This window comes from Amaranthus tricolor, chromosome 7 (assembly GCF_026212465.1).
Source record: "Amaranthus tricolor cultivar Red isolate AtriRed21 chromosome 7, ASM2621246v1, whole genome shotgun sequence".
In the NCBI taxonomy this organism is placed as follows: domain Eukaryota; kingdom Viridiplantae; phylum Streptophyta; class Magnoliopsida; order Caryophyllales; family Amaranthaceae; genus Amaranthus; species Amaranthus tricolor.
Genome location: NC_080053.1, coordinates 12,497,799 through 12,513,513, shown reverse-complemented (window position 1 = coordinate 12,513,513; position 15,715 = coordinate 12,497,799). Strand labels below are relative to the sequence as shown.

At 31.4% G+C, this 15,715-nt stretch overlaps 1 protein-coding gene across 1 annotated transcript; it reads right to left on the bottom strand.

Annotated features, from left to right (window-relative positions):
- Positions 1-1,861: 1,861 nt before the first annotated feature.
- LOC130818766 (EPIDERMAL PATTERNING FACTOR-like protein 9) lies at positions 1,862-5,910 on the bottom strand. Its single transcript, XM_057684965.1, has 4 exons — positions 5,892-5,910; positions 3,906-5,794; positions 2,337-2,416; positions 1,862-2,259 (listed from the first exon to the last, which is right to left on the bottom strand). Exons 2-4 carry the CDS (start codon positions 3,985-3,987, stop codon positions 2,113-2,115), a joined length of 309 nt encoding a protein of 102 aa, XP_057540948.1. The 5' UTR covers positions 3,988-5,794; positions 5,892-5,910; the 3' UTR covers positions 1,862-2,112.
- Positions 5,911-15,715: the final 9,805 nt, after the last annotated feature.

Sequence of the window (15,715 nt, the reverse complement as noted above, 5' to 3'; positions counted from 1 at the left end):
AGCGGTAGTAAGGTCTTGTGCAAGTATGTCAAGATCTTGGTGGGTCTGAGCTGAATTGTGTGCCGCTCCTGTGGAAGTATCTGTATCAGCACTATGAACAGTAGCGGTGTTGGTAGGGTTTCTTTTTGGAGCCATGGATTTTTGTTCGAGTTAAGTATTTTTAACAATTGTCCTAACAAACGGCGTCAAACTGTTTCGGTGACAAAATTAAAAAGTAAAAGACATTTAAAATACTTGAATATGAAGAGTTCTCGGGTACAACGACCGTTGATATGCTAGATCAATACAACCTAAGAAAAGACTTTGAATCCTGCAATACAATGTTAGTCTTGCTCGAGGGTGGTTTTGCGGAAAATCCCTCCAACGCTCAAGTCAGATCGGAAAACAGAAATCAAGGAATAAATGACAACTTGAATGAAAGCAAGATCAATGGATTGTAAGATGAGTTTAAGGAAATAAAATAGGTATCTGAATAATTGTAGGCTGGCTGTATATTTTGGCAGAGTAACAGTAGGTAAAGGTAAACTCAGGTCAAAATGAGTTACTGTGAGGTATTTGGAATAGCTGGAGGGTTAATTAGGTACATACGAATTTAGGGAGATCATTTGTCGACTAATATTAGAGTTCTGAAAGAGGTTATTTAGGGGGCAAGTTTAGGCCGACTAGGTTTTAGCCACAAGGATATTTAGGTAATTTTATCATAAATAAATAAATAAATGTTACCTATATTATGTATAATGATAATTACCTTTTCCTAAACTTCATTGAGGAACTATTTCTATAAAATACGAGTAGTAGATCTGTATGCGCATTTGTGTATGTGAATTACTTGTTCTTACAAAATCCATCATAAAAGAGATTTAAGAAGAAAAAGCTATAAAGAAATTAGGATATTTTAGAGTAAGAGATGATTAGATTTGTGAAGGAAGAGGAGAGAAAAATATATTAGTAAACGATAAGTATAAAAGTTGGGATGATTATGGGTCCAAAAATCCTATTAGATCTGCTTTAGACCCATCCAATTTTTGAAGATCTAGAGCATTTAGGTCCGATTTCAAGTCCAAAGACATCAATAGGTCTGGGTCTAGGGTCGTTAAATCCAAACGCAACCCAGACTCTCTCATTGGATCCTTTAAGAGTCAGATTCGCTACAACTAACCGATACCTGTTAGACTCTCTTCAGACTTGACCTATTATACAACCTAAAATCATTTTAAATTCATTACAAATAACCTATTTTATATTTAGTTAGACTTTATTTAGACTTATATACAACTTATAGTCATAGACCCATTTTACTACTAATGAAAACTTAAAAAATGTAATAAACTTTAAGTATGAATAATTATATTAAAGCTCGTTTAGGGCCCTAGATCCATCATTCCCAACGAATCTAGATCAGGGTCTAAAATATCAGACCCTAACAGTCTAAATCCAAGTTTATGTGCACTAAAATCTAATGGGTATGGCTCTGAGTCTAATTGAATTGGACCTAAAAGGACCCTTGGCTATTCCTACACAAAAGTATGGAGTATTGGAATTTGCAAGAGGTAGCAATGTGTATGGGTCGAATTTAGCTTGGATCCAACTAGATCTACATTCTGACTCTATTTCTTTGGATCAAGACCCGCACCTAGATCATAAAGTCTCAAAAATTTTTTGACCTAGACACAAACCCTTAGAAATTAGTGATTGGTATCCGCAATGCTTACCTTCTCTTCGTTAACAAACAAAAAATAAGAGATTCACTCATGTAATTTCATCATCAAACCTTACCAAACATGGTCTTAGATGAATTTCTACAACCGCAGATTTCAGAAAAAAAAAAATTAATAATAATCTTTTAAAAAAGACGCCAAAATTTAATTATTTAACAGGGCTCATCCCAATTATAGCATAGTAAATAGTAATACAAATAGAAATAAAGTGAAGTTACAAATGGGGAAAATGTAAGCACATCTGGCATCTGGGGCACCATCCTACTCCTTGCACACATGGGTGGGAGCAAATGCAATAAAAGTAGGAGTGGGCCCCACCCCCTCTTAAGACTAACTATAAATAACTACAAAATTTAGCACAAAAACTGACAAAATCACCATTGAGCATTGGCATTCACCTATGACAAACACATTTGTAACGATATGCACTGTTTAAAGGGTCATTGCTGTCCACTGGAATCTGTTCAGCTCGGCATCTGTATTTGCATCCCCTGCACTCATTATACGTACATGTTGGTGCTGTTGATCCTATCAACTTTCTCTTTTTTTTTTTTCAAATGGAGAGTTAGATTCAACACTATGGAAACTAAATCAATCAAACTTGTAACATTAATTTACCTTAAGCTGTAATTTCCTTGCTGATAGGTTTACATTAGCCACAATTTGACGTTCTTTTCCCTTTGTATGCAAACCAATAACTGCACCAATTAAGCAAGAATTTAGCAATCACATGTAAAATCTAACAACTACCCTCTTTTCACTTTATCATCACAAGAAAAAGTTGTATACAGGTATCAGGAAAAGACCTCAGATATACTCTCTATATTGATAATGTTGGAAGGCAGGGGTGAAACAAGAAAAGAAAAATTTACTTGCAATATAGTTCTTATAATAAAAGAATCGAACTTAAAATATAAGCCGTGACAGTGGACCGCGACAATGGGCTGCAAGGGCCGGCCCCTTGGCAGCCCCCCAATGTGGCTTCGCCACTGTTGGAAGGTGCAATAAAGAATAAATATCATATGCTTTGCTTCATCATTATTTCGTTTGTACTATGAGTCATGTTTATGAGTACCCCAGGAAATATTGCAACACATTTAAACATTTTGGAACAAGAATTTCTAGGCCAGGCTGTGTTTGGATGAAAGGAAATAAAGGGAAAGGAAAGAGAATGATGATACCCTTGTTTGGATAACTAAATGGGAAGGAATGGATTTTGAGGGATCAGATGAACGGTTTTGATTAAGGTCTCAATCTCTCCAAAGTTGGAAAGATTTTGAGGGAAAACTCTCGTCTCCATTCTTTTTCTTTCCCTCCTAAACAAACAAGAGTTAATTTTCTTCCATTTCTCTTCCATTGCTTTTCCATCCCTATCTTTCCCTTCCCTACCTTTCTTTTCTCACTAAAAATGTCATCCAAACATAGTGTAATTCATAATTCAGGCCAAATACTTTTAAAAAGTTTCCATAAACAAACATTCAGACGCAAGTATTGGGTTGTGACTCCAACATCACATTATGGCCGTTTCAATTTCCACTGGTATAAATTAGTATGTATCCCTTGTAATTTCATTTGAATGTCAATATGAACGTTTGAACTGCAAACAGCTAACATAAAAGATCACCAGATTATGCTAAGCAACATGAATAGTAAGATAGTAGCATGCAGGATAGATTTAAGGGACTGAATTAAGATGGGTATTACTACTTAACATGAGTCAAAAGTATGTTATTTGTCACTTCGAGAATGCAAGAGTACGATATACCAAATAACATTCATGGAACTTCAAGCTAAGGGTAAGACTTAGTGCATCAAATCCCACCTCCCTCCTCATCTGCAATCAAAACAAGAGGCGCAAAGTAGAACGACGAGTATTTAAACGACAACACCATATGGTTTTAGAAGTGGTTAGTTGGATCCCTAGAGACTGAGTTAAACTAAACAACTGTAAGAAAGAATGTTTAGAATTAGTAATTCTTTCACTGACAACCATATCAAAGACAGACAATTCTTTAAAGTACAATATACTTTTAACTGTTGGAAGAATCATTGGTATATGTGTGAAACAAAAAGGTCATGAAAACAATGATAGCAGAGCAGAAGTTTTCTGACCTCACCAAAGAGAAAACCAAGAATGGAGAGGAAAAACATAGAAAAATGTAATATACACTATATGTAAAGCCAAACCTGGGTTAACAAGCAAAGACGCAAATAAGGCCGTCACCAACACCAAAAGCACCATGTTAGCAAGCATTGTAGGTGCTGCCATTGAAGTTACGATATTTGTGAGGCTAATCTAATCCTCAGGGGAGGTAAAGGATTATAGTCTATAGAGTAAGATGGTGAGAGGATGAAGTTAAGTATAAAAAGATAGGAGCATCAAAATGTGGGCGAATAATGACCATTGATCCATGTCTCAAGCATAAGCAGATAGAGTGCAGCCAAACTAGAGTCTACAATGAGGTCCCCCACATCCAACCCAAAACTGACAAACAGCCAAACAGGGCTGGGGGGACTCTCTCCATACCACTGTGCAAAACATCACCAACATTAGCATAATGTGACCATATTGTAAAGATTCTTGAGCATACCACCGATAAAATACATAATATATCATGCGGCTACAACCGTTGACTTAAACTTTGAGTGACTTAGTTTCTTGACGTAGTATCATAATCCAACGCGATAAAAGGTAAGAAATTCAAATCTCGTTCACCCCTCACTATTTCAAATGAAGTATTTAGAGCCATATACACTTCTTGCCCAAAACGCTTTTGTGTAAGGCGGCATGATAGAATCATAGAATATATAAGATATTCTGGGCCTACAACCTTCGCCTTAAGGTTTAGGTCATTAACCAAAATTAAGGCAGATAACTGCAAATCCATTCGCACTGATGGGCTTGACAGTTATCAGTTATCACTACCAATTTGGCATTCAAGATTTTGCACTATGATCCTTACTAACAACTAGCAAGACACAAGAATTCATCTCTATAGTTAGTATCAATCTAAATCTCAATGTATGAATTTAAGTTCAACGAACACGCGTTATTCTGTCTATAAAAATTACAAAACTAGAGACGGCATCTTCAGTGATTTGGGTCCCCCTTTCCCTCACAGTTTTCCAGTCATTCCATCCAAAATTTGCAGGAATCGGGTCCCATCAATCTATCATTCAGGGATTTCATTCAAATGAAACGGTAATATATATATTCATCTTAACACGTAACCATTATAAAAAACTCATTTTAGCACTATGATCTTGGAATGCAAAAGCGAACGAATATGCAGCATATGTATCCGAATTGTTTGATATTTATGAATTACTGAATCGTAAAATTCAATGTAACATAGTATCGATTTGTGAATCGAAAATTTAAGGCAATTACACTGGAAGATTTGACAAAAAATCAAAGAATTTACCTAGAAACAAGTTTAGTGGGGAGGTAAATTCAACGCAAATGGACAATCATTCCCTCGCCTCGCTCTTATTCAATAAAAATCGGGAAAAATTTGTCGGAAATAATTTTATCTATTGACGAAGCGCTGTCAATAATCCGTACTATCGATTATTTATGAATAATCCTACCTTTCTACTATTTTTGCTCGTATCACCCCAAAAAAAACAACCGGCTAATGCGGGTTACAAACTAGTCGTTGCAGGTGTTTTTGTCATTTCTTTTTATGTCTTCATCTTGTTCACTCATCTTCTTCCTTAACTCTAACTTTCTTCATTCTTATTCTTCGTCTTCTTCACCTACTTTCTTCATTTTTATTCTTCTTCTTCACCTATTTCCTTAACCCTAACACAAGTTTTATTTTTTTTTACTTCTGAGAATATGAACTCCAATTGTTTCGCCACTCATAGTAGAGCTTCAAATTGGAATAATAGGTTAGATGTGAGCATGGGTATATGGCGAAATTGCAGGTGGCTAAAAGGGGTTCTCGGCCTGGAGAGAAGTTTTATTCTTGTCTAAATTAACCTGTAAGTAAACCTTTTCACTCTATTACATTCTTGTTTGAAATTGGTTGTTTGGGGTTGATGAACATTGCTTATTTTTCGAAATCATTAACCTAAACATGAAACACATTATTGAAATTCATTATCAATTTGATTCTACTAGAACAATGTAATGATTAAAGTATCAAAGATTAAAAGGAATTAATTTACCATGTTGATGGAGACCACCACCAGCACATGGTTCAACCTCTGAAATCGGAGATGCAAATGCAGATAATTCAACCCTAATTTCAGCTGATGCAAATGCACATAGAGATGGAGATGGAGGAATTTGAAATTAGAGATGAGGGGAAGGAAATCAACACAGCAATTTGAAGATGAAAGAAAAGGAATTTGAAGATGGAAGGAGAGGAATTTGAAGATGATGATTTGAAAATAGATTTCTAAGGGGATAGAAGAAATAAATGCCATATGGGAACCAGCATTAGCCGGTTACTGATTCCTAAGGGGTGCCACGAGTAAAAATAGTGGAATGGTGAAATTATTCATAAATAATCGATAATATGGATTATTCACAGCGGTTTGTCAATAAATGAAATTATTCCCGACAATTTTTCCTAAAAATCGAGACACAGCTACATGATAAGACATAGACAACACCATAACTCCCACCTTGATGATTTGTGCTATGTTGATTTTGATTTGGAATAGTTTAGATTTGAATCAGGTTGCTTTAAGTTTGACCAAATTTAGATCAATATGAAGTAGTGTCTAAAAATATTTGATCATCCAATTGAAAATATTCTTTAATCAGTTTAAAAAAGGATAATTAATGTGATTTTTGGAAACTCGATAACTCAAATTGAATATTTGATTTTTATAATTGGATATCAGATTGAATCAAGATATTGGTAAACCTAAATATCTAAAAATCCACATTTTATTATTTTTAAAAAAAAGGTTTATTTAGATTGTTAAATTTACTAATGGTACAATTCTGAACTATAAGTTGCGTGATTAGTTATAGTTTATCGTAATTAATTTAGACTTTTAAAAATCCAACCATATTTTTGAAATGATTAGTTTTTAAATTTTAAAAATAAGTTTGATTAAAATAAAGAAAGCGAATTGAGATTAAATATTTAAGGGCAAAAAACGCAATTTTTTTAAAAAAAAAAGCGTAAAAAAGAATTTAAAATCGGATATCATGCATCCGATTCTGGTTAAAATGGATATCCAAATTATAGATATCTGATTTTTTCGAATCGGAACCAGATTATGATTTTCACTATTTGGATTCCCGGATTCGAATTGATCCAGTATTCGGTTTTGAACATCTCTAATATGAAGAGTAATAACTTAATAATTCTTTTATGATTACTTTCAAAATAAATTTGCATGAGTTGTGAATTTTAACCCCTAAAACAAAATCATAATCGCAAAAAAGAGAGGAAATTAAGTGAGTAAAAAAAATAAATAAAAGTAAAGTGTGAAATGCACTAAAAATAAGGTTAAAATTTAAAATATATATTCTATAAGAAAATACAAACAAAAAATAAAAATAGAGGTTAAGTCGATATCACGTATTGAGCTCCTATACAAATTAAAAGGTATCACTTGTAAGTCTCCTTGAATTCCTAAAATTCATCAAAAACAATCTAAAATTCCGTACAATGAGAACTATGATATCCTTATAAATGTCAATTAAAACTTGCTATAATGGCTTGAAAACTCATTCTAATATTCCCAATTAATATGATACCATAACTATTACCATGACAACATTACTACAAAGTCAATAGTAATCACCAAATTATAAATTATTTTATGTAGTGTTTGGGAATAAGTATTTCATTTCAAATAATGAATTTTAATTATGAAATCATAAATGAAGAATTTCATAATGATAAAGTTTGATAGTCATTTTTAAATTCTCAATTTAAACTACTTCAAAAACAATGGTGAAATTTGATTTAAATTCAAATTTGAAAACGGGTATCAGTTATTAAACTTAAAAAATCACAATCGACCATGGATAGCGGAATGTGAAGTTGAAATCACTCACGGTGCAACAAATCTTGCTCCACGTTTTTTTCTTCCTACATCACATGACTTCTTCCTACCTCCCTTTGATAGAAAAGTTGACGGTTGTTTGAAGTTGTTGGAATAATTTTTGCAATTGAGTGAGTTTGTGGCACTTTACTAGTTGATCTAAAAGTGGGTTTAGAACAACCGATTAAGTTTTGTGTTCAGTATAATTTACCCATAAATGAAATCAAAGAGAGATTAAATGCAAAGAAGGATATACATAATGATTAACCATCCAACTTAATCATCTACAATAGGAATCTATTAAGTGGTAGTATTTTACAAAGCAACATGTCATATAAGGTAGTTTTTAGCAAAAAAATTAGATTAGGTAGTTTTTTGCAAAAAGTGATATATATTAGGTAGTTTTCTTGTAATTTTTCCTTGTTTTAAAGATATTAATATCTTAATTACTATAATAATAAAAACACTAACAATATAGACATCAATAAAATTTAGATACAAACAATAATGTTAAACAAACAGACTTGGCTAGATCAATCCACCGAGTTGCAGTCTAGGTGGCGTCCAGTGGCAACTTATGTGACATTAAAAAATAACAACAATAAGTACATATTAATGAAACTATATTAGTGTCTTGGAACTAATTAAACTATTTAAATATATTTAAAATAACAACACAATAATTAATTACAAAGAAAATTAACTTTTGTTGTTGCAATATTAACTATTCACTTTTATTCTAGTTTTGTTAATCCAAATTTGCATTTTATTTCATAGCTGTTGTTCCAATCTGATTTATGGTCTTATCTAGTTTTCTTTGCTTGAATTCAAAGTTGGTTTTGAAGCTTTTTCATCCTCAATTTGTAGTGGATTGTCTAGAAAGCTCATGAGGTTCATATGATACATTTAGGAATGCATTTGGGATACTTAAAACATGTTCTTAGATGTTTTTTTATTTTTTTTTTATTTTTTGCTTGGACAACAATTTGTGAAAGGTAAATAGGGTTATTCAAATTTAATTTCTCTACAATTTTAAGGTTTTATTACTACTAAAATGGATTTATTGGTTGTCTATAAGTCTAAATTAAGTCCAATAAATAGGTTTGGAACAAATTTAAAGTTGATTTCGAATGTTAAACGTTCGGACTAAAGTGGATCTAACAGATTTGAAACGAATATTAATCTTAAAATGGGTCCAGAGAGAGGGTCTAAGTTTGAGAACCTTATACCCAAACCCATACTAGACCCATATATTTTTTTAGACCTAAAACTGAACTCGAATTCGCTAATTGTTAAAAAATTAGACCCATACACTAAAAATACGGGCGAGTTTGGAACGTGTCCAATAAGATCTTAGACCCATGAACATCTGTAATTAACACTCAACTTGGTCTTCTAAGGCTAGGGTCTAAAAATGTCTCAAGCCATGACATAGTTCACCAAATAGCAACCAAAATCACTAGTAGATCCTTAGATTTTAACGCTTATTTATCCATCAATAGATGAAATAGCAACACGATTTATACAAGTTTAAAAAGCTATATTAGAGACAATTAATTGCAAAAATTGTAACCGCCTCGAATTATGAAGGCAAACACTAACTGGAATTTAGTATTAATCAAGCGGGAGCTTACTTTTGACAACACAATTAAGGGGTTACTTAAAGGTCAAACCAATATCCAAGTATAATACTTGAACCAAACCAAAGCAATATAACGAAAGTCTTAACTGTCCAAAATATAGGAAAATTACAACCAAATCGAAATAAGTCCAAAGTTCAAATTACATCTTTAAAATAGTCTAAATCTAAACTAATAGTCTCTCAAATACAATAAAGAGATCTAAACAAAAGGGGAGTCATACTCCAACTCAGGTTCATCTTCCGCTCGCATATCCATTCTCCGTCGAGGTGTCATAGGGGTTTACTCTAAAAACAAAACCATTGGAAAAACATACAAAGCATAGTATCAGCAAAAAGGCTGAGTATAAACACACTGGTGTCCGTAAAACAAGTTATTAAAACCTTTTTTTATTTGAATAAATTCATTTTGAAATATGTTTTTTCATTTGATAAATCATATTATCATTTAAACCCGGTCAATGGCTCTATAGTCATTTCAAATTCTCATTTTTCATCATAAATCATAAGATTTCAATGGATCCAAATCAATTTCAAACTCATATCATAAGTTTATATGGGTACTTTGTGAGTCATCCTATGACTCGTTTGGTAGTCGGTCTACTGTCCGCGACATGTCCGGCAAGTGTAACACAATGGTATTGTGAACAATACTGTAACACCCCGGCCCCTCGGACCGCTGGTGACTACTCATGGAGACTGTAGACTAGCCCCACAAACTAATACAAGTCTTTCCAGCGCACTTTAGCCTCACTCGTGCGCACACGGGAAAACTTCCCATGAGCTCACCCATCCTAAGATTGCTCTCCACCAAGTACGCTTAACTATGGAGTTCTTAGCAAATTGGCTCCCTAGAAAAGAAGATTCACCTTGTTGATATGAGTAGTCTATCAATCCTTTTTCAAGCTAAATCTGGGGTATTACACTCACCCCCACTTAAGAATACAATGTCCTCGTTGGACCGTAACTTCAAAATCTTTTCCCCCGCTAGGTGCACTAAACACTATTAGCCACGGTCGCAGGGTTGCTCTGATACCATTTGTAACACCCAGGCCCCTCGGACTGCTGGTGACTACTCTTGGAGACTGTAGACTAGCCCCACAAACCAACACAAGTCTTTCCAGCGCACTTTGGCCTCACTCGTGCGCACACGGGAAAACTTCCCATGAGGTCACCCATCCTAAGATTGCTCTCCACCAAGCACGCTTAACTGTGGAGTTCTTAGCAAATGGGCTCCCTAGAAAAAAGATGCACCTTGTTGATATGAGTAGTCTATCAATCCTTTTTCAAGCTAAATCTGGGGTATTACACTCGTGTAGCAGGAGCGACACTCTCGATACATAATTAACATTTATACTTAAGATAAATAATGCGGAAGTGTAAAACGCCGAACTGCTAAAAACCATTTAAACTAAAATTGTTCAAAACATAAGTAAAAAAAAATTAAAAAAAAAATAAAAAAAATCTTACAACTGAGAAAATATAAAATAAGGTTTACTTAAATACGATAAAAAAAACATAAGTACAATATAGTCATCAAGTAAAATCATTGAAGCTAAGTCCTCAATAGAATAATTAAAGTTGCGGCCTGGATCGAAACCTGAGCTAAATTTTCCTGCAAAATACACAGGATGGGTTTTTCTCGGACCCCCTGTCTGACACCGCATTTTACGTGCCGGCTAACACGGACGCCGGGATTTTACATGCCGGTCCATGGTTCGACGTTACCTTACTATCAGAGTCATACAATCAATATCATGCAATATCAAACAAGACTCTAAACCGAAATAGTTTACATTCTTATAAGTCAAACTGGCACTAGTCAAATTTTTGACAATTCTACCCTTTTAATAGACACAAATTACTAGTATCTAATAAATTAATATTAATTAAATAACAAATTTTCGTAGCTATACTAAGATTTCTAAGGCTAAACTAAGTCATTATTGTGTCATAAATAATCATAACTGTCAAGGGTAATATTTCTAAGTACTTAATAACATATTTTATCAAATAACCAGTAAAATAGTAAAACGGATCTATCAAAACTATAAAAATAACATAATCCGACAAGTTATTAAGGGTCCAAAATCTATATGAAATGAGTTTTCAAGAAAAACAATGCTAAGCATTTTAACAAGTTTGTTTGACTATTTTACCGATAAACCGATTAATATTTCTTTATAATTACTTGAGTCCAACAAAAAACATTATCAAAACACCAAGATGATATGGAATCATTTTAAACACATAAGTTTATTTAACTAGTAAAATTCATATATATCTATATTATCATATTAATAAAAAATTTCCATAAATATGACTTTTTTTCGAGTGTCCCAAAAGTATTATTGTTTTGACGAAAATATCACTAAACTGGATATGACTTTAATATTACCATATAAAGTTTAAATGACTAAAATAAAATCATATTGATCATGCTTTTATATTATCGAGTAACCATAAATAAATATCACATAACGAGATAGTTAAGAAAATGTGTACCATTTTCCTCCGAAGGTGGTGCTAAACCAAGTAAGAGAATAATAATTGGAAAATAAGAACTTAAGGAAATAAGCTCCAAAAGAGAAAGTCTTCAAGTTCCAAGCTTTAAAGAAGTAGATCTTCAATTACCCAAAATAAAATGATATCCAAGCTCCAAAAGATAATAATTGACTTTTCAAAAGTTGATGATTATTGGCTTAAGAAGTGATAAGCTCAAGCTCCATCTTCATTTGATTCTTCAACAAATAAAAAGGGTATAGAGTTAGTAAGATGTTAATGAAGTGAAGATATAAGAAAGAATGGTAGAAAGATTTGATGATGGGGGTGCAAGTGATCTCATGGCTAAGGAGAGGTATTTATAATGAGTTTTGGGCAACTTTTTGGTTCATAAGATTGTATGAAAAAGAAGGTTAACTTGTGTAAGTGATTTAGAGTGTGTAAGTGAATGTGTAAGAGTTGGAGTGTGTAAGTGGATGTGTAAGAGTTGGAGTGTGTAAGTGGATGTGTAAGAATTTGGAGTGTAGAAGAAGGTTAACTTGTGTAAGGAAATGGTGATAGCTTGTGTAAGTGATGAACATTATGGATTGATGTAGAAAGGATTTTAATTCATCAAATTTTTGTTCTAGTTTATGCTAGTGAAATGTTTTAGATTAATGGGAAAGTATGATTAAGGTTTGATTTTGAAAATATGATAGTTTACTTAGAAAATTTTAGTTAAAACTATACTTAAAGTTAATAAGAAAAATATAGTTAATTTTTAGGTATAAAATAATTAAATCAAAGTTGTAAAGTTAAAATGATACGTAGTAAAGTTAGTTTAAGAAACAGAAATTGAAACGTAACGTTTTAATAAAACCGTAAATATAATATTAAAATTTTACTTTTCGTAGTATAAAATAATAAAATAATATTTTAGTGCTTATAAAGAAATTTAAGAATATATATATATATATTTTTAAGTTTAATATTTGGAAGAAATTACAAAAATCGGAATAAGGTTTAGGAATTAAAGGTGATTTGAATTAGATAACCAAAGGATTAGGAATTCGAAAAGAAATTTTGGAATAATTAATCGGAAGATTAAGATTAAGAAATTTGAGCCTGTTACAAATACGCGCTCGGCATTGGTGAGTCGTTTAATCATGCACACAACATTTGCTGTGGCATATATACCCAGGCCACCATTTAGGCTAAAATATTTTTGTATATAATATATATTTTGTAATTTTAATAGCATTTGAAAGTCAAAAATATTAACTTTTTCCATATGATAAACATCTTTTATTTGCACATAACAAAACATACTTTATTTGCGACTTAGCAAAATCAAATTATAATATTTCCCACATGGGTAAAACATGCTTAGCATAATCATATCATCAAACATAACCTTTGTATTATATTGGGGCATTACTAGCATGCATGGAAATGCATCGTAATAAAAAGTGATTAAAGTTCAATACGATTTTTCAAGGAAACCACTAAAATATTTCGTTTCAATCCTTTTTAAAGTAAATATAACTTAAAAGGGTTTTGAAATTCATTAAAAACAACTAGAATATGATTCATAAGTCTATAAAATCATTATGACAAAAGATTTCATAAAACACTATTTTCTTGAATACGAGATAGTTTTGCCGGTAATAAAATCGATAATTGATTTATAAAATACATATTAATTCATCAACAAGGCCCAAATTAATCAAATCATTATAATACCTTATTTAAAATGAATTTAAGGTTGTCCCATCAGATTATAATTGGTTATGCAAATTTATAACGATCTTACAATTATTTTCGACAATTTGAGTATTTTCCGTTATTTAAATGGTGTCTTAAATCCGTAAAATTTATAACCATCTAGTTTAAACTTATTTTATACTATGAGGCAATAGGTTATTAATATAATTATAAATTTTTGATATAGCTCTATTTTTACCCAAATTTAATTAACAATATTACACCATTTAATGAATAAATATTTTCTATTAATTTGATAAATTAGTAAATAATTAATAATTTATTTTATAAAATTATACCAAAGTTTCAGAAGTCATATAACATGCTTATTAGGCCATTTGAACTTATAAAAGTCATGTATGATATTTTATTATTTTGTATAGACATTTTATCGATAAATAGAATAAAATAGTTTTAACATTATTTGAGTCCGAATAAAATATTATAAAAATTATATGATGTTCCAGAAGGGTATAAAATTTTAAATAACCATTAAAAATCACGTGGGGTATTGTTAATAATTAATATTGTTATTTTACCGATAAACCGAATAAAATTTATTTAAGTCTATATATGGTCACGAAAATCCATATAAATTTTTGAACATGTATCAACTACTTATATAAGTGTCTCACAAAATTTTCATATCCAAAAACGTCATTTAGTATTTATTTTATATTTTATTGTTTTCAAACTTACCGATTATTAATAACCGAGTAAAAATTATTAAGGTCCTTAAATGTCAACGAAACCTTCCCAAACTTTTACCAATTTTACCTACTGTCCATATGAGTATGTGATAAAGTTTCATTTCAAATCCATATGTCTTTGTTTGGTAATTATTTTATATTTTACCATTTTACAATTTACCGTTAAACAATTTAACGATTATTCAAAAATCATAAAAAAATTCCAAACTAAATATATGCTGGCCAAATCTTGTTGGAGACATTATAATATATGTTTATTAATTATTTTTGATGATGAAGAGTTCATCTAATACCATGTTTTATAATGAGAATATTTAACACCTTAAAATCCATTAAAATGTCAATTTAACGAATAATCTCAACAAAAAGTATCCAATAAATTTTCTTAACATATAGCTACTGGAAATTTCTTTTAAAATGAATTTCTAATATTTTCAAATTCATATAATCATTTCCATCACAATAACTTTCACAAAGTAGTGTTAAACATGTCTTTAAACATATAATAATTTATAAAATCAACATGCATGATGCCCACAATAATAATATATGTAATAAATTATTCCATACTCAAACTTGTTCTTAAATCCTTTAAAAATCACCCCATGTGACATACGTCGACTCCAAGCCTATAATTATTCCGTAAGCTCCCACGTAAGCTCCTACGCGTTCTTAGAAGTGGTTCTAACTTCAGGTCCTTGCCCTTCAAGTTTCAACTCCAACTCTTCAACTAAACATATTGCATTCATCCAAAAATCAATAATAATTTTGGATTTCCAACATGCACTGAACTTTCCCTAGTTAGAGTTGTTAGACCAATACTTGTGATGATTTTAACATATTTGGAGTATACTTATTATGTTGAGCAACATAATTAGTTAAGTCCCATAATTTTACTTGAATCCTTTAAGTAACAAAATTTATTTGTTTGTGGAAATATATCTTCTTACCTTTTATTATGGCCGATTTTTATAGATTTATAAGTGATGATTTTCTTAGTTTAGAGATAAAATACTCATTTTATAATGATCTTAGTTTATAGAAAGATTCATGTACAATAATATTTTACATGAACAAGTTTTAACAAAAACTAGTGGAATAAAGAAATGAACATAACTTACTCTATACTTGGTGGATTTCTTCAAGTTTGGTGTTTATGGAAAGCTCTTAAGATGAAGATTATTTGTATGGGAAATTTGAATTTATAAACATAATTTTTCAGAAGTTTTAGATGGATTTTTGAAGAAGATTTGTTGAGAAAAAAAGGTGTTTTTGCTAGGAATTATAAGATTGAACTTCTATTGTGCTTATGGATGAATTTAGGAGTAAAATGAAGAGAGAAAGAATGTTGATGGAACTGAAAATCTGGACAGCAAATATGTGTTGAT